The sequence below is a fragment of the Melospiza georgiana genome, chromosome 1, assembly GCF_028018845.1.
Source record: "Melospiza georgiana isolate bMelGeo1 chromosome 1, bMelGeo1.pri, whole genome shotgun sequence".
NCBI lineage: Eukaryota > Metazoa > Chordata > Aves > Passeriformes > Passerellidae > Melospiza > Melospiza georgiana.
In genome coordinates this window covers 116,066,985-116,086,565 of record NC_080430.1, presented here as the reverse complement: position 1 = coordinate 116,086,565, position 19,581 = coordinate 116,066,985, and the positions used below count along the sequence as shown (strand labels likewise).

Below are 19,581 nucleotides of genomic sequence, written 5' to 3'. Positions count from 1 at the left end.
ACCATTTCCTGAACTTCAAAGCTGATACCTATGGGTTGTATCAGCCTAAGACCTCCATGATATAAGGAAGAGGGTGAACGACTGTACAACATAAGGGCATTTATTACATTTCAGGTTTCTTCTGCTGAATTCAGCCTTATTAGCATGTTCTGTCTGTGTTCTGCTTTAATTATAGCCCAAGTCTGTGTGGCACCCAAGTCTCTTAACCTTTTTAAAGAGGTTATTTCCTTTGCAAAACCAGTGCATTTTCTCAACGTAGCAGTCAATGTCACTGCCGGAAAGTTTCCTTGATCAATGGGACACGAATTGTCTGGAGGCACGTCCTAGGGAGCCCTGTATCTTCCAAGCAGGGAAGGGCGCAGAGGGCTCTGCGCGTCCCGCACTCCCCTGCGATGGGAAGCGGCTCCTCCATCCCAGGCGGGACTCCCGACGCCCGTCGCGGGATTTTTTTTATCGGTGAAGAATTCCACGGAGAATGCCTGGGCGCGGAGGCTGCCGTGTGTGCCCGGCGCGGCTCCGCCTCCTGGTCCCGGCCGCGGGGGCGGCGGCGCGCTTATCCCGGGACGGGGCTGCTCCGCCGCTCGGGACGGCGCCGCCGCCGCGGGCAGGTGAGCGGGGCGGGGGCTCGGCTCGGCTCGGCTCGGCTCGGCTCGGCACGGCTCGGCACGGCACGGGATGGGATGGGATGGGACGGAGGGCGGCGGGGGGAGGTCCAGCCGCGGTCCAGCACTCCTGGGCTTCAGCAGCGATCTGCTGCTCTTAGGGGCCCTTAATGCCAGCCATTGAGGAAACCCTCGAGTCTTCGCGGTGTTGGTGTTTGGAAATGTTCAATGACACTTCCAGGTGAAGAAAGGGGACAAGTGTAGGTGTTGGACACTTGCGGTGTTTTACTGGTGCCTGAGCGGGACAAGTACCAGATCTGAACGCAGATGCTGCTCCTTGTACACCCTCTTCATGCGCCCGACCGTGTGTGCTCACAGGTCGGGAAAGCCAGCCACGTCCCGGGCTGGATCCCAAGCCGTGCACAGCAGGGTGAGGGAGCTGATCCTGCCCCTCTGCTCTGCTCCAGGCGTGAGCCATCACCTGGAGTGCTGATCCAGCTCCGGGGTTCTCAGCATAGTACAGACATGGGCCTGTTGGAACAGGTACGGGGAAGGATCAGAAAGATGATCAGAGCAGTCTCTTGCGAAGACAGGCTGTGAGAATTGGGATTGTTCATCCTGATGAAGAAAAAGCCTCAGGGAGATCTCATTTCATCTTTTTAGTGTGTGAAAAGGACCTACAAGAGGGAGGGAAAGGGACTTTTTATATAGGCATATAACCAGCAGGACAAGAGGGAAATGGCATTAAACTGAAAGAGGGCAGTTTAGATTAAATATCAGTAAGAAATCTATTATAAGAGTGATGAGACCCTGGACCAGGTTGCTTAGAGCAGTTGTGGATGCCCCATCATTGGCTGTGTTGAAGGACAGGTTGGATTGGGCTTTGAGCAACCTGGGCTGGTAGAAGATATCACTGCCCATGGCATGGGGGGGGTTGGAACCAGATGCTCTTTAAGGTCCTTTCCAACCCAAACCCTTCTATAATTTTATTATTCTTCTAGCTCTTACCTGCCATGTTTCTGGCAATCAAGCTGAGCAAAGATGGTCAGCCAGGGGTAGTGCCTAATATCCACATGCTCAATCAAAGCCAAGTGGGAATTCAGTTATTCATGTTTGCTGAGGCTGTAAATGAGAAACAGTGTTCTGGGCTTAATATCCTCAGTGTGTGGAAAAGGTAGAATGGCTGCAAAAACCTGGGGGACTGAGCACTGTAATGGCCAATAGTTTCTGTCTGGAGGGGATAGACTGTTCACTTTTGGGATGGATGTGCTGAAGGTGGGGGAAGTTCTACAAACACAGAAGGGTACAAGATGGGTGGATTTATGGAGAAAAATAAAGTGGGTGGTGGCAGGGTGAGACCAGGAAGAGAGTTATTTTCCATGGAACTACCACAAAACATCCAGGAAATATAAAACTGGGATTTCATTTACATTGAAAAGCAAGAGGCAGAATTGTAGCTGTTGGATGACTCCCCTTATGAAACAGAACAATTGAGCTTGAGCACAGAGTAGGAGCCTGACACAAGAAAGCGTTAAAAAAATTCTCTCTCCAAGAGTCTGCAGTTACCTTACACTTACACTTGCTTCTGTGTAAAGCATCTTCTCACTATGCTCTGCTAAACTTATTGCCAAGAGCAAACTAGCAAGCAGCAGGACCAAGATTATGACTCTTCAGTCATGACTGAAAGCCAGCTACAAGGTTTTAATTTTAACGTAGTAAGTCTCTTGTGACACCTTTGTTCTTCCTGGGATTATAGTGTTGGTAAGATTATCCTTATCAGCATATGATAAGCAAGACCTTAGGATCTGAACAACTTGTATTACAGGAGACTTTTGTTGAAATGGGAGCTCCTCTCTAAGTAGGGAGAGAGTAGTTCTGTCTTTCTCTGACATCACCTGTAATTTTACACTGTAGATACAGTGATTACTCTGGAATTCGATATGCTTTAGAGGTGGAGCCCAAACAAATACCTCGCATGTCAACACATATGTTGTTCTCTATAAGAACAATGAAATCACTCAGAACAGTAGCTTCAAGCCCATCACTAGATAAGATAAGAAAAATGTAGACAATTTCAAAAGTGTTTGTTTGGGCTTTTTTGCTAAACAATATGACACTATGCCCACTTGTTAACCTTTTAGAGGATATTCAGTATTGAAGTATGTTGGAGCTGCTCCTGGCTCAGGTTTGATAAAAGCAGAAGAGAAATTTCTCCCTTAGATTTGACATTTGGAGCAAACCAAAGCCATTATAAGTAAATGTGTTTACTTTGTGGTAGCACTCCTGCATTGTCTCCTAGTGCATAATCGAGGAGATTGTTAGTAACAGGCTTGCAATAGGCACTCATACAGTTGTAATAATTTCATATATGGTGTTTGGTGGAAAGAATGCTTCAAAATTGTATTTGGGGTTTCAGCAGGGAACTGGTGAGACATTGCCAGTGGAACATGGGAAAATAGAAGTCCTGTCCTGTTGTAGCCCTGTGATATACTGACAGCAGAGGGATGCATTTGCCACGTTGGACTTGCATCATATAGTCCAAATATCAGGGTCCAGGTTTCAGTGATTAGAATTCATTCTTTTCTTATTAAATATTTGAGGTAGTCTGCAATTGAACTGTGAGAGCAGTAACTGAACCACTGTTGAGTACCCAATTTCCAGAAGAAGCCATGCTGCTTCTAGTTGTTCCTCAATCAGTCAATCATTTATTCTTTTTCTACCCTTGGATTCAGCTGGAATGATGTTGAATTAGCTTGCATCCCACCCATCCAGCTAATTGGCAGAAGGTGAACTCTGTATCTACACAACTACTTTCAGATCTCTTTGGTCAAACTTGTACTGTTAAATCTGTTTTGTAGGTTTTTAAAAAATATAATTTTGCACATCAGTGCATTTTACTTTCTTTCTAAAGCATTTTTCTAGTGTCTATATTGAACTTAAAATCAAAAATTAGTAAGATGTTCATTTATATTGTAATCTGTGAGCTAACAAAGTTAAGGGTTGTGGTTTTCCAGCCAGTAAGTAATTTTCTGCTACATAAAAATTGAGTTGGAGGAAGAGGAATCAGTGGAATGTTACACTGCTAAAACTGATCAATGTAAACATCCTATTAATATTAGAAGAAAATTCTGAAAATGCTGAATAATGTAGCACATAGATTCAGTTCTTATTTGGTAGAGATTCCACTACTGATGGATACATTATTGTCGTGCTAGTTGATGACATCATTCATTGCATATATGCTCAATTTCAAAGAGATTTATTTTTTAATAAAAATGTCAAGTGGCATTGGTAATATACATGCATAATACCTGTATACCAACCTAAGTTTGGGCTGTTCCCAAGAGTGATTTTGATTGTGCCAGCATTTTCACTGGAATCTCTAGCAGGGAGCCAGGAGATCCTGAGGGAGATCAGGCTGGGGATAAGAACAGAGAGTGAATCACTGGTGGAAGGATGACTTTCAAGTAGCAGCTCATGTGCGGCTTAAAGTGACTCTTTAAGAAGCTCCTGTTAAAATGATATAAGCGTGAAACCTGTACAAGCTATTAAACCTCTAATTTCTTCAAAGAATGGAAGTGAATTTGTTTACAAGGTCTGTTTCCCACAAAATTAGAATGAGTGGCACCAGTTACCAGCTTCTCAGTTATCTTGTCAGAAGTTTATCTGGCTGTTGAGTCTGCAATTAGTTACTCATGCTTGGGGGCTTTGGAATCATCTTAAATCTTGTTGATAGATTATACAATCTCTTGTTCATCAGTGATCTGTATATCTAAATTAATCCCTCTATCATACAGAGGTTATTATTGATGTCCTTGATATGGATATAAACATTTTATCTGTGATTTTAAGACACTTTTGCTGCTGGCTGTAGTAGTCTGTGTTCCAGATCTGACCCCCCAACAAAAGTACAAAATCCACTCACTTCCTTCACCCCATGTTGCAGGCTGAACAAATTATTCCCAGTACTGCTCAGTATTTCTGATTCAGTAACCTGAGGCAAGCCCCCTTAACATGGCCTTTTCCTGGGCTCTGTCAGCACAGAGCTTGGCACACATTGAGGATTTGTAGTCCTTGCTCTTATCAGAACTTTATAAACAATAACTTACTATAGAGTAGCACCACACCATCAGTTTTATCCTTCTTAAACACAGTCTAAACAAATATTTAAATATCTGAATCATGCAAACTATTCCTTTTTTTCTTTTATGTTATTGATAAAATCTCTTTTCAGTGAAAATATCCAGATCTTCCTATATCTTAGTGAGGTACCAGTCATCAGGATATAAACAATTCTTTATTAATTCTTGTTACTTTTTGTCATACTGATTTCATTTGTTTTTTACCACATTGAGCATCTTTTAACACAGTGCCTGCTTCCTTTTTGCTGTGGAGATGTAAAATCAGAGAAGTCTGAGCTTGCTGTATTTTCTGATCCTGGCACTGACTTTGGCACTTATGATTTGTTTCTTGTAGGAACTTGTTCTGGTGGTGGGGCAGAAAAATCCACGCGTTAAACAAGCAGCAACTTGATTGAGGCGAGGAAAATCTGTATTCAGTTATGGATTATTGAGCTGGATTGCAATGTTTAAATCTCTGGCTAATGCTCAAGGCTCTTTAAAGCAGCCAGTGATGCTGGAGTGCTCTCACATTCCAGTGTAACCACTACCTGCTGCCACACAGGCAGGGTCAGCTGCAGGAATGGACTAACTAGGGAGTTGCATGTGGAAAACATACCATGGCCTGGCCTTGGCTAGGGCTGGAAGAAAGGTGTTGTATGGATAAGGGGTGAGAAGCTGCTTGTCCCAGGGTTAACAGCAGTACCAAGCGTTGTCCCAGATACTTCCAGGCCTTGTGAAGAAGCCATGACTGCCTTGGTTTTGCTGCTGTCCCTTCAGCTGCTCACTCCCCTGCTAAAATTACTATTCACTTACTCTCTTTTGAGAGAAATTATCTGATCAGCCATGTTGCAGGGATCCTGAGGCTTTGTTGAACTCCGGTCCTTCTTGTTTCAGCGCCTATTCCATAAATACATGGACAATCTCTTAGCCAGCAGCTATCCTAGCATGACAGAGAGACACAAAATGTTTGAACCTGGGTTGTGCCAAATAAGGATCAGGTGTATTTACAGAAACCTTTTTTCCCAAACTGAGAAACTACATTTTTTTTTGTTTTGTTTTGTTTTTTTTCTTCTCCATGCAGGACATGCTAGGTAGAAAAGAATCCTGTGCTTCAGGACAGTTACCAATGACCAGCCTCAGCTGCCTTTTCTATGCATTGGAAGAATGGACTATTGTGGAGCTCCTGAAGAAATACATTTTTCATCTGATCATTGCCTCACTGACAATTAGTGCAATATTAGTGTTTTTTATAGTCCCTTTAACAATTGTCTTTTTCATTTACCTTACTAATATTTTGCTTTTAATATATCAGAGGAACAATGAGTTAAAAGCAGATCCCTTGAGTGATGTTTGGAATGGTGTAAGAAAAACTATAGCAGGCTTTTGGGATTTATATGCAAGAATATGGCATGGTAAGTACAACAGGACTTGTTTGAAGTATTGAATTACAATAAGTGGTAAATACACAGAAGTTTTAATTTTTTTCTTCCATATGGATGCAAATAAGTCACATTTATTATACTTTATATGGCTTCTTTGAACAGCCTGCAGTATAAAACTTTCTCCACATGCTCCTGGATACTGCCTGCTCCAATTCCATCCAAATGGCTCATGGCAAGAGATGTAGCAGGGATGGAAATGAAGGCAGACAAGGTGGAACAGAGCTCTTAGTTGGCAAAAGCTGTGTCTTTCCCAAGCCTTTGTATACATTACCCTTTTAGTCTGGCTCCACCTGAAACCTAAACCAAATGTTGGAAGAGTCATGATAAGGATTCATAGAAGTTCATGTCTGTGAGGAAATTCCCTCCCACTGTGAAGTGAATATATTTAACTCCTGTGGAGAGAACCTCTCTTTGGGATTCTTAAAGAGAATGGTTTCAATTTAAACATCTCACTTTCTCTAAAAGAGAAAAACTTAATTATGGAAAATACCAAACTCTTCATTCTCATTGACACAGGATGGAGATTCATACTTCCAGATTTCATGAAAGTATGCAGATTGTCAGCCACTATTTCTGAAATTGAAACATTTTCACGCTAGTTACTAAATTTTTTTATTTTTATTATTGTACTATTTACAAAAAGCTCCTAATAGGAAATAATTACTTTAGTTCCCTCACTGGGAAAAATGTCAGGTTCAAGTCTGATCTCATGATTAAATTGACCAACAAATCAGTCTAGTGGTATGCTGTGGTGTCTGAGGGACTTTCTTTGTGCTATTGACCAAAAGATCCATCCAGAATTTAATTATTTTGAAAGCTACTACAGAGGCTTTCACAAGTCTCTGAAGGTCACTTAACAAAGTAAAAAGTTTTCTGAAAACTGCCAGATGATTTACAGATATCATTGTCAGTGTACTGCTTTCCATCCCAAACAGGTTATGAGCTTCATGGTGTGAAAAACCTCCCAGAAGGACCAGGAATTCTTGTCTATTACCATGGAGCTATTCCTATAGACTACCTTTACTTTTTGTCTAGGCTGTTTCTGTGGAAGAAAAGACTTTGCCTGTCAGTAGCTGATCATTTTGTGTTTCGTTTACCAGGTAGGAACCTGTTCTCTTGTATTTAAGCTTCTTAGATTCAAAACCTGTCCTAGTTTTGGTGAACTTTACATTTACTATATTTGAAAGAGAGCTTTTAAACTAAAAGAATGCTTTTAGATTCTTAAACTAAAAGTTGGTAAATGTAATAGGACAAACAGAGTAGCATTATCCTGTCTTTTCAGTAAGCATTGGTAAACCCTCCAAAGCAAGCAAATAGAGATTATAATCCTTTTGGGATTAAATGTCATCCCTCAGTAGAAAGTGCTGGATAGGACTCTACTATTGACTTAGTGCTGACTGGTCAGGAGAAGACACAGAGAAGGAAAAATAATTCAATTTTAGAAAGACAAGGCTTAAAAAAGAGTGTCCAGAAGGAATAGCAGGGGAATTATTTTAAGGCACCTTTATGCCACTAATATTGAAAGCTGTTTTAAAATAGAGAATAGAGGAAGCTATTTAGAAGGACACTCTTGGGAAAACAGAGTTTTCCTGAAAACAAGTATTATAAACTCAAGTAAATTTGATGCCAAAACCATATTCAGGCACTCCTAGAAAGTGTCCTTTCTTAAGTAGGACTTGAGAAGATTATAATAATTTTCTTAAGTCCTATTTAGTAAATACTGTGTTGTACTGAGCACATTGGAAGTAAGAAGTCATCAAAAGATGATTGATTGGCTTTTAAGAGTACCCTCAAAAAAGGAGAAAGTTTAGCAAAACCTTGCAAGGGAGACTTCTTTTTTTAAGAAATAAATAAGAGGGTACTGTTCAAATTGAAGTGTCCCTAGCACATATTTTTATTACAAATATAAAATACACATTTGTTACGACTGAGCAACACTCTCAGCTGGGCAGTTCCTCGACTACTGGTGTGTACATAACATATTGATTTCATTATGCTAGAGCAACAAAAGGTGGCAAATGCTGTGTCAGCCTTCAAAAAGGCTATAAAAAGACATCTGGTAAGAAAGACTACAAATAATTGAAGTTAGACCTCCCCACTGCATTAGCAGAAGATGTGGCTAAAAGTAAAATTCCTCCCTAACCTTCTTTTGCTCTACTCTGCTTACTTTTTGTGAAGAAATGTTACACTTCACAGATGAGTTCTTTAAAGATTTCTCATGAGCATATGCTAGACCTCAGTTCAGTTTATTTACAGGATTAATTACACTAACAGGAGATTTCTTCTTGTGAATTAATAAGTCTCTCCATATCAGAATAGCTGTTAAATAATAAAGTAACAAAAAAAAAGGTCAAAGATGATTCAGAGGTGTGGTATGGCTTCCTTTGAAGAGCTAGGACATCAGACAGAAGCCTTGCATGGCTGAGGGATAAAAAATTCTGTGAGACCTAGAAAAGGGGAATAAGAAGTGATAATATTTTCATATGATACATTATAATTCTCATAAGTTTTAAAGCCAAGAAAATGAAGAACCTCTTTGCTTAATAACAATATGATCTTCCTGACTTTAGGATGAAACATATGAGTTCAAAAAAGGATTAAACAAAGTCAACATCTGTCTTTGACAGAAAGATCTATTAAGCATGATACCTTGAATAAGATTAAATACAGTTAAATTACAGGATTCAGCACTGTGTTATCTATTGCCTTCCAAAGTTTTTGTTGCAGACTTCTGTCAGTCCAGTTCCATCAGAGCTGTTGCTTCCACTTATTAATATAAAAAAATTATTTTCAAACTCTGCTTTTTGAACAGGGAATTTGAAGTTTGCGGAAATGCTTGTTTGCTTTCTATCAGAGTTCCAAACGGATATATTTTAAATATGAAGATAATATTAGAAATCATAGAGTACTTCTATGGTTCTCAATCTGTCCTTTAGAGAAATCCCATTTATGGAAACAGAAGAAGGAGATTTACTGTGGTGAATTCATTCATGATTCATTCATGTGGTGCTGAAATTGCCCTGCTAGTTTCTGTCATTCATGCATCTTGAGATGCATGAATTTGATCCACATAGTTTGCAATTTAACCACAAAATACTCAATTAAACAGCTCAAAACCTCAATGTTTAAAATGTTAAATATCACATTTTAAAAGAAGACCAAAAATAGCTGCTTGTCAAGTATTTATTTTTGTACCAATCTTTATTGTACTGATTCTTTTTTCTGTATTAAAATATGTAAAAAGAAGGAGAGAGGAATAGATGCTTATTTTCTGATTTCTAGCTATGACCCACAAGTTTTGTTTACATAATTTGTTTGATAATTGTGAAATATAGCATGTGGAAGCATTTTTTAATTGAAGCATTTCTGACAATATGGTTCATCTTCATAATATTTGGGCAAAAATATTGTCAGGTATTTGTCATTTTGCCAGCATTTATTCTGTAGGTGTCTTACTTCCTTCATAAAAATTTGTCTTAGCCTAAATATATAAATATAAATATATAGCTACTAGATATTAATTTAGTGGTAATCTGGCTCCTCCATGCAAACAGTATTTGGGGTATATATTATTATATTAAATGTACATTTGCTCCGTATTTATTTCAGGACTTAGGTTACTGTTGGCTGTGACAGGTGTCATGCCAGGTACGAGGGAGGAGTGTCTTGTTGCCCTGAAGAAAGGATACTTGGTGTCCATCTCACCGGGTGGAGTTCGAGAGGCGCTGTTCAGTGATGAAAGTTATCAGCTGATGTGGGGAAATCGAAAAGGCTTTGCTCAGGTGGCTCTAGAAGCAAAAGTGGTGAGTGCCATACATTACCAACCCCAGTTTATGCTTTCTGCGTGCATATCTGCTTCATTATAAAATGCAGCTTAGGAGCATTTGTTGGAAAATCTTCCAGGAAAAATGGTTGGGAAATAGAGATTTCATTTCCTTTTCCCATTGCTTTCCTCAAGCATATTCATTCACAAGGAGCAAGAGTTTTGTGGAACTGTCAAACTTTTCCCTGACTGTTTGTTTCAAAGCATCCAAATCTGTGGTTCCATGTCTGCAGTTCCATCATGCAGGCATCCAGTGTTTCATCTTGATTGTATTTCAAGAATCTGCACTATGGTCCTTCTCCATTCTGCCCTAAGGTTTCATTCTTTTTTTCTTATCCTAATAGACTTACATCTTTATCTTACTTCAACATATCCAGTCATTTCCTTATGGTTCTTTAATGTATTATTTTATCTTTCTTTTCATTTATTCTCTGAGGGTCTAGGATTTTGTCCTTTCCTTTACTTTTCATCATGTTTGTGAAAGATTGCATCAACTAACTCAAGGTGTGTCTACATCAGTGTCTGAGTTTGAATCATGCGCACTTTTGAAGCAGTTTGTGCATTCCCTCACCATGCCTTCATTCACATCAAAGAACATGTTAGAATACTGGAGCTGCATTCCTTCTGGCTGAAATGAAACCAAAATTGGAACCTAATACTCTCCATTGGTCTTCAGTCAATGGTGCCAAACAAGAATTAGTTCTAGATAAAAACAGAGCACTGAAATGTGTTCAGTGTGGGTGTCAGATTCTCAGCATCCTATAGATATGTTCTTCTCTTGATTTGCACTCCACCAATGTACTCATGGCCAAGGTTTCAGTTAGTTTCCATACGGACGATGATCTGCAAATACAACCTTCTACCACTATCTCTGACTTCTTGTATCTAAGTCTATGTGGCAGACTGTTTTTCTGATACAGTCTCTGGAAAATTATTGTATTTGGGATGGCATGCCGCTGAAAGAGCAGCAACTCTGTATTTTTCCTAACTGCCACTCCTCATCATCACCACTTTGAGACACAAGTTTTCTGCCTTAATTTTGACTTAGCATACCTAGTGATTTTTGTGTCTGACAATACTGGTGCAAATCCAGACTTTATCTGTTCTGCCATGCACTTTCTGCTGCTTTCTCATGAACTGCACAACCATCACTTTTTCCTCACATTCTTATGAATATCTCATCATTTGCAGTGCTCTTTGATCTTCCACATAAAGTTTTCTGTCTATATAGGAGAAGCTGTACAGGGAGTTGAGTTCTTCCCATGAAACTTTAATTTCTTAACATCCCTTTTTATGCAGTTATATCGCTTTTGCACCTCATCTGATTTGCTGCTTCTCAAAATTTGTTTTGGTCTCTTGTGCTATGGCTCCTAGTACAAAGGCTCTGAAGGTGCAAAATGTATGCTTCAGGCAAATATTTCTTTGTAACTCTAAATTATTGTGGGGAGATAATTAAACACTAGAATAAAATTAGGGACATTTAACCAATGGATAAAATAATTTTAGGCCTGGAATCCTGTTTCCATATCTTGTCTAATGTGGCTTTTAAAAAGTCAGGTTTTAGGTGCTTCTGTTTTGTTTCCTGTCCTTTTTCTCAAAAGAGTAAATGTTAGTCATAATACTTCATATGCTCTGTGGGCCTGCACACCACCACTACTGGGAAAGTATCAGAATGTGAATGGGATAAACTCAGTCATGGGTTTCACATGGGCGTCTTGAGTTGCCTAACAGTCTTCCTATGTATTAAATGAATTACATGCTGAAACAGTTAGAAAGAGTTGTCACTTTCAAAACTTGAGATATTTCTATTGATTTTGCTTTCATCTCTGTTTTTCAAGCTACTTCAAACATCTGGAAAAATTTTTGCCAGATGTTCTCCTTTCACATGGAACCTTACAGTAAGGCAATGTAAAAGGTTTTGGATTTTTAAATAGAAATTGAATTAAAAACTCTGAGTGCCCTTACATAGATTGCCACCCTCATCAAAAGACAACACAAGAATCCTTGCCAGTAATTCTCCTAATTCTACTAATTTTCCATAATATAGAAGCACGTGGAAATAACTGAATAGTAGTACATAAAATTGTTACCTCCTTTTCTTGACCGATTTTGGGTTTGGTTCTTGATGGAGGTTTTAAAAATTTTATTTATTGAATTGGGTATTCTTTGAGGGTAAGATTCTTGCAGTGTGAAAGAGTCTGTGGTCCTTTGCATAATGTTTGGTAAAACAGGCACGATGCAGGACTGTTACCAGGAGGGCAGAGAGAGTATATTATCCTTTCATAGCTACTATCCTGGACTTACCTTTACAGTGCTGGAAGTTCTTATATCTCTTTTTATTACCCTCATTCAGTTTTGTGGGATTTTATGATCAGGAAGTCTGATTAGATCCCTGCATGATGGACATTGCTGTAATTAGCTTGCAAGCTTCACTGAACTTTGGGCATCATTGGTATTTATCTGGAAATCTGCAATCAGACAAACCTTAGATAACTAAACACTAAAAAAAAAAAAAAAAAAAAAGGGAACTGCTGTGCATTTAACAGGAGAGGGGGCAATATTAACCTGATATATAATTTCTTATATAAAGTTAGGTCCACAGTAGTCACTGGATCCCATCTTTTGACACATTTCAAATTTGATTATTTGTTCTTGCTGCACCCTTTTGAATACTGGCTAGACTAGTCTTCCTGCTTGACCAAAGACTGGGGTGTAGTGGATGCCAGGCACTCATCAAAGCCTCTCTATCACTGACCTCCACAAGTGAACAGAGAGAGAAAAAATAAAGCAAAGGGCTGAGATAAAGACTGGGAGAAATCACTCACTGAATACCATTATGAGCAAACCAGACTCAACTTAGGGATATTAGTTGCATTTATTAGCAACAAAATCAGATCAAGACAATGAGAAGTAAAGTAAAATTCTTAAAAACACCTCTTCCCCACCTCTCCCTTCTCCCTTGGCTCTACCTGCTTCCCTGCAGTAGCACAGGCAGATGGGGAATGGGGATCATGGCCAGTTTGTTGTTTCTGCCACTGCTCAGAGAGAGGAGTTCTTCTCCTGTTCTAGAATGGGGTCCATACCACAAATTGAGACCATCCCCTGGGCAACAGGCTCTCCATGAATATGTGAGTCACTGTTCCACAGGGTGCAGTCCTTCAGGCACAACCTGCTCCAGCGAGGGCCCCCCCTAAGGTCACAAGTCCTTCCAGGAAACCTGCTCCAGCATGGGCTTCTCTCTCTGTGGGTCTGCAGACCCCTGCCTGTGCTCCTGCACTGCTTTCCTGCAGCTACACAACCCTCTTTGAGGCATCCATGCTCTGGTGTGGGCCTCCTCCATGGGTGGATCTCTGCATTGCTGGGGTCTTCTGTGGGCTGCAGGAGCACAGCTGCCTCACCCTGGGCTGCAGGGGAATCTCTGCTCTGGAGCATCTCCTTCCTCTCCTTCCACACTGACCTTGGTGCCTGCAGGGTCACTTCTCTCACATTTTCTCACTTTGTTCTTCTCTGTCCGCAATTACGTATGCACAATAATATTTTTCCTTCTTAAATATGTTATCACAGAGGTGTTTTGATCATTCCTGATGGGCTTGGCCTTGGCATGCAGCTCATCCATCCTGGAGCCAGCTGGCATTGGCTCTGCCAGACACAGGGAAAGCTTCTGGCATCTTCTTATAGAAGCCACCCCTGTAGCTCCTCCTCTACCAAAATCTGGCCACAAAAAACAAATACACCAGGGATAGACTCATCCAGATATCAGACCTTGTTCTATATGTAGCAATGAATATAAGTTTGCTAATAATTATTCAGATATCATGAATAAAAGCAAGATAGAATTATAAGGGTATTTTAAAAGTTTCTCTACATACAGTGTAGCCCTCAACCAAAGAACTACACACACTTTATCAAAATGACTACATTGTGGTTAATAACCTGTCACAGATTACTTGAATGGAGAATTCAAGACAAAAGCAACTTTATATATGAATAGACATTCCCATCCATCATACAATATTACAGAAGTTCAATAGTTCTTCCACTGAAAAAGTTGAAGAAAAGCAAACAAGGAAGGTAGTTTCAGCCTCAGTCCTTACCTGCAAAGTTTCTGCATTTGGTTTCCACTTCATTTTGTGTAACTACTCTGCTTAACAGGAGTCAGAGTGTTACAATTTAGTGTTATGACTCAATGTACCCCTAGGACCTATATTTGTCCCAGGCAAATTCATCCATGATTTTCATAAATACTCTCAGTCTATGGCTTGGTTTTTGCAGGCTATGGGGAGGGATTATCATTTCTGAAGATCCCTGAATTTTACCTGTGCCAAAAAATTCCTTTAAGCTGAGTTAGGTGAAAAATAAACAGGAGCTATGATTTATAAAATTCTCTTGTATGGGCAACGGGTTTGGACTACCTGATATCCAGAGGTCTCTTCCAACCTCAACTATCCTGTAATTCTGTGATTTTCAAGCTGGCTGGGAGTGACCCAGCGCAGTTCCAGCACAGCAAGTACAAATGTGTTGGTTACTGCAGATCTGGTTGTGCTGCTTTAGAAATGTAAGATTTTATGTGCATACCTGTGTTTTCCAGATTAGGGACTGAATGTTGCTGCCTACCCTGCACCTCACTTGCTGATCATTATATGAGAGTAACTTCTGTAGTTACCAGATTTCTTTACAGCCTACCATATGTTTCTCTTGTACTATTCCTAAAATTTAAAGTGTTTTGTTTGTGTGACAGATAGGTTTCAAACATTTTACATCTTAGCTGTACAGTATTCAATTAATAGCTGAAACAAAGTTAAGTATTTTTAGAGTCCAGTACTTATATATTTTTAAACGGCATTACTGATTACTTTTTAAGGGTTTATTTCTAGCAGTTTCCCTTAATTTTGCATTCTGAAAGGTTTACTATTACAGCTTTATGCATGTTTAATACTTTTGTTCTCCCTCGGGTATTTTTTCCTTTTAATGCTTTCTATCACTATGAGTTATTTGGTAGGCTCTAGTTAGGTATTTTTCTTGTTTGTTTTTTTTCTCATCCTGCAGCTTCTGTTCTGTAGTAGTGATTCTTAACAGTAGGAAAGTCTTCTTTCATTACCTTCTGGACAAGTTGTTCCTACAACCTGTTCAAATTAGAGTTTCAGGAGAAGGAAAAGGGACAACAGAGGAGAAAAAAATCTTTGCATACATGGATACAACTACTGTCAGTCTGTCTACAAACTAGGAAATCTTACCTCAGGCTGTAAGGCGTGACTGTTTCAAGTGCAGGTATCTCAAGCATTTCTCTTTTCAGTCACAAAGATGAAGTGACCTGGTTCTGTAATCCTCAGAAGGTGTGTAGTCCAGGTCAGTGAGGACACACAATTGCTTTTTTTGTCTAAGGGATCTGCAGAAGTCATTTCCAGTGAAGTTTTGTACAAACATTACTGCTTCAGTTAGACCCTATTTGAGAAGCAGATGAGACGAGCCAGCCGTGAATGTCTGCTTGCTTTCTGCAAGACTTCACAAACTGAATACTTTCCTATTCACCACTCACAATGAAAGCTTTAGACAAAGAAACCATGGAAATTGGTTTTATGTTCCAGTCAGTGATATTGCAGTAAATACATAATAAAGAAGTTATACAAGACCTAGTACAGTGTCAGTAATTTTATTTACAGATAGTGACTTTAAAACAGATGTTTATGGCAGCTGAAAAATAGCATTTTATTTCTATTCTGGTGTTTTTAAAATCAAGATTCCTTGTTTACTATTTAACTAACTGGTAATTACCCTCTGTATTTGAGTGAGTTTCTTAGCTGCATTAGCAAGCACTAAAGCAGAAATTCAAACCTGGTATAAAATTTCAACCTTTTAAATTTTTTTTCTACTTCCTTAGCCCATCATTCCAATGTATACTCAAAATGTCCGTGAAGGCTATAGGATGTTTAAAGAAAGAAGTAAGAACTTAAAAATATATTTTATGTATTTTGAATGTTTTATCTTTTTTCTCTCAGATTTTTCTTGCTATTATCTTAGATTTTGCTTTTCAGACTTTTGCTTACTTTGGATTCTTTAACACTTGCTGTGGGTCAGAGGTAGCTCAAATTTGGAAATAGCTTGTGAATAACTGGTTTGTGTGTGTGATTTGTCTTATTTCTCCGGTCTATTTGACTTATTTCTCTGGTCTATTAAGTCTATCAAGCTTTGTTTTGGTGGACAATTGCTTCAACTTGCTTCAACCTGTAACAACTTCCTGACTATCAAATAAAGCAGTAGAAGTATTCTACATTAATCAGATTTCATGTTTGAATTGTGTTTACTGTGATTATAATCTCACTTTTTCCTCCCATAAACCATTTCAGGATTTTTTAGACAGTTATATGAGAGCACACGATTGCCTTTTACTCCTCCATACGGAGGACTTCCAGTTAAATTTCGTACATACATTGGGCAGCCAATCCCTTACGACCCAAATATAACTGCAGAGGAATTAGTTGAAAAGGTAAGTTCTCTCTCCTTGCAATATTGAACTACATACTTTGCCCTCTACTATAGGTGCACTTGAAACCAGTTTTTTGCATGCTTGAATAAAGACCAATACACTTTTATTAGTTTGTTCACCTATGGGCAGCTGAAGTTTGGGATCATTTAATCTACAAATATCTACCAATAAATATTGACATAGTAACAGTTGATTGGGATGCCCTCATCCTTTCCAAATGTATGAGCTCTGTCTTCTAGTTATGTCAACTTTGTTCTTCCCATGCCTTTGATAACTTTGATAATTATGATAACTGAAATGACGTAAATTGTGTTTTAAGTGCAGTTTTCAGTAACTATGAAAATAAATTTAATAAATAACCAATAACTTTGAGAATCTTCACCAAATAGCATTGGGGTCTAGAAGCAAAGTTCTTCAAGAGCTTCAGTCTCATTGTCAAAATGAAAATGTTAAAGAGTTGCATCCAAAATATAAAAATATGTTGAGTACCCATAGTTTGGTGAAATTAGTGATGCCTAGTGATTAGAGCATAAAAGTGTTTATAGATCTAGAGTTTAAGCATTTTTCAAAATATAAAGCTAAACTGAAAATGCGGCTTTAAAATTTTTCATCGAAGGTAAAAAGAGGATTTTATGAGAAAAAAAATCTGCTACAACCTAGAAATACACACAAAAAAATCAGCTATCAGAAATCACTTATTAAAAAACACCTTTCTGCGCCCAAAAAGATGCAACAAATCTAGTTTTTCTTCTTTTGTTTTCTTTTTTCCTTTTTAAGGGTCTACTGTAGGTTGTGCTGAGCTTCACAAAAGTGAAACCAGAAAGACAGGTTTGGTCTGTCAGAAGGGAACAGGCCCAGCAAGCTGTAGAGTTTGCTCTTAGCACCTTTAGGAGGCTGGAAGCAATATGACTGCCCTTATGGTGGTTGATATTCTTGTATTTTAGGGGAACAGTATTTTGTGTACCTGCAAAAGTGAAATTGAAATTTCCCATTATATTGATTTGCCTTACTAAGGCAAACATTTGGCTGCCCCCTTTGACCACCACCTACTGGTGGGAGTACAGTTAGGTCTTCTGTGGCTGATATTACTTATAAAAAAAGGTAATTTAAATGAGGCTTGACGTGAGCAGTGGCCTGGCTTACCTCTCTCTGATCCTGCCCTGCAAAGGAGTTAGGACATGAATCTGTCAGGAAAGGTTTTGCTACTCCTTTTTTATATTCGCTGTGATATTCTACTACCCTTATTTCAAGTTTAAACACACGAGGGAAAACAAAAGAAGATAATTTCTTATTTCTTTTAGAGACACAGAATATTGTATTCATTGTCTTCCTAAACTTTCATTTGAATCTCATGTAAAGAGTATTATGACTTTTCTTATTATGTGCATGCTGTATATGATAAAATTTTGGGAGCATTCATGTTGGGAAGGACAGACAGATTCCTACTCCAAATTCCTTGTCCAAGATAGGTCAGCTATAAGATCAGATGAGGTGAGCCAGGCTTTATCCATCACTTTTTTGATGAAAATTTTCAGGGGTGGTAGGTTGCAGAAACTTAATGTTTGAATATGTTAAAAGCTACTTCGACTAAGTAATGAGCACATTTGATGAATCTCAATAATTTCAGCCTACCAAAATGCAGTCATTGTTTTTGTTCCTTTCTTTTCCAAGAAATGTGTCATTAGGACAGCTAGTTAATATAAAACACAATTATCTTCCTTCTTACAGTAGAGCTATGTGTGAATTTTCCCTCTTGAACCTCTGAGAACTTAGTGATTATACTTTTCTCCCGTGTATAAAATAGGTCTTTAAAGGCAAATTTCTCTTCTCTTTTCAGACCAAGGCTGCTGTCCAGGCTCTCATAAGCAAGCACCAAACAATCCCAGGCAGCATATGGAAGGCTTTACTGGAGAGATTTGATAAACGTCGTAAAAGTGATTAGAATGCTCATGTTCATTGCATTGGTTTTACAGCCTACAGTAAAAAACCATGTCCTACAGCACTGGTAACTAATAGTTGGTGTTAACCAGTTTAAATTACAAATTTCTACAGATTTGGTGGAAGACAACAATTAACCTTTAGGAAGTTCCCCCATGTCTTTGAGAATTCCCTGAACTAAGAAAGACTGATGAAGATGACTTATGTATTATAGCAATGCAGCAGCTAAATTCCCCCAAAGGAAATCATGCAGCCAAGGTTTCCCTGGTTCCTAAAACAAGTTTGTACTTACATCTGAGGGCTTTAGTGGTGTTGTCTAGATCTTGTGTGTTTGAGTTTTGAGCACAGTCTGGTCTCAGAGCAGAGTCTCAGGGCTGGTGTTGTCCCACCAGACAACAGGGAGCACCTTCCCTGATGTCAGAACAGACTGTCTTGCTTTAGATAATCAGCTACTGCTTACACCTTCCTCCTAGAGACTACAAAAAGAGACAATCCCATTAAAACAGATGTTAGACTCCTTCAAACACATCATCTTAGTAGCGTGGAAAGCAGGACTGTGTGCATCCAAGACTTCTTCCCCACAGAAAAAGGCTTTTTAAAGAGAGGGAAAAAAAGCTTTAGTTCAGCGTAGCAAATATTGCAAATACACGTAGAAGGTAGTTTCAAGTCTGAGCTGGTTCGTGCATGTTCTATTGCACCACGCAATAGTTGCCTAGTGGATGAGGCTGCCCCAGCCTGAAAACCCCTGGATGGTGTGTGCAGTATGGTTGTGCTGTATTTACTCAAATCTCCCAGTGACCAGGCTCAGGGGGAGCTTTCTCTGGCAGTGCATCTTTGAGGCTGATCGACACTGGTGGTTTGCCTGATAATGCAGTAGTGCAACACTGCTGGTACACATTGAACCAAAATGCCTGTTTGGAAAGGCAGTCTTGTCTTCCTAATGCAACTTGTGGAAAACTGAGAGTTGGTGCAAAGCAGAATGTGTTTTTACAGGCTGTGGGATGTTGTTACTGGTGGTAGTGGGACAACTTTGTGTAATCTATCCAATATGCCTCTAAATGCAACCAACTCAACTTCAAAGACCAAGATAGGTAATTTTTGTGCCTCATTTTCCTTCATGTACTTTTAATATGTAAATAATCTTTCCTCTCAACATACTAAAAGGTTACAT

General features: G+C 39.1%; 1 protein-coding gene across 1 annotated transcript; it reads left to right on the top strand.

Annotated features, from left to right (window-relative positions):
- Nucleotides 1–554: 554 nt before the first annotated feature.
- On the top strand, nt 555–18,414 carry LOC131089752 (transmembrane protein 68-like). The gene is made up of 7 exons (XM_058034699.1): nt 555–608; nt 5,805–6,135; nt 7,101–7,265; nt 9,775–9,968; nt 15,867–15,927; nt 16,333–16,472; nt 18,310–18,414. The coding sequence occupies exons 2-7, from the start codon at nt 5,808–5,810 to the stop codon at nt 18,412–18,414; spliced, it is 993 nt and encodes a 330-aa protein (XP_057890682.1). The 5' UTR covers nt 555–608; nt 5,805–5,807.
- The last annotated feature ends 1,167 nt before the right edge of the window (nt 18,415–19,581 follow it).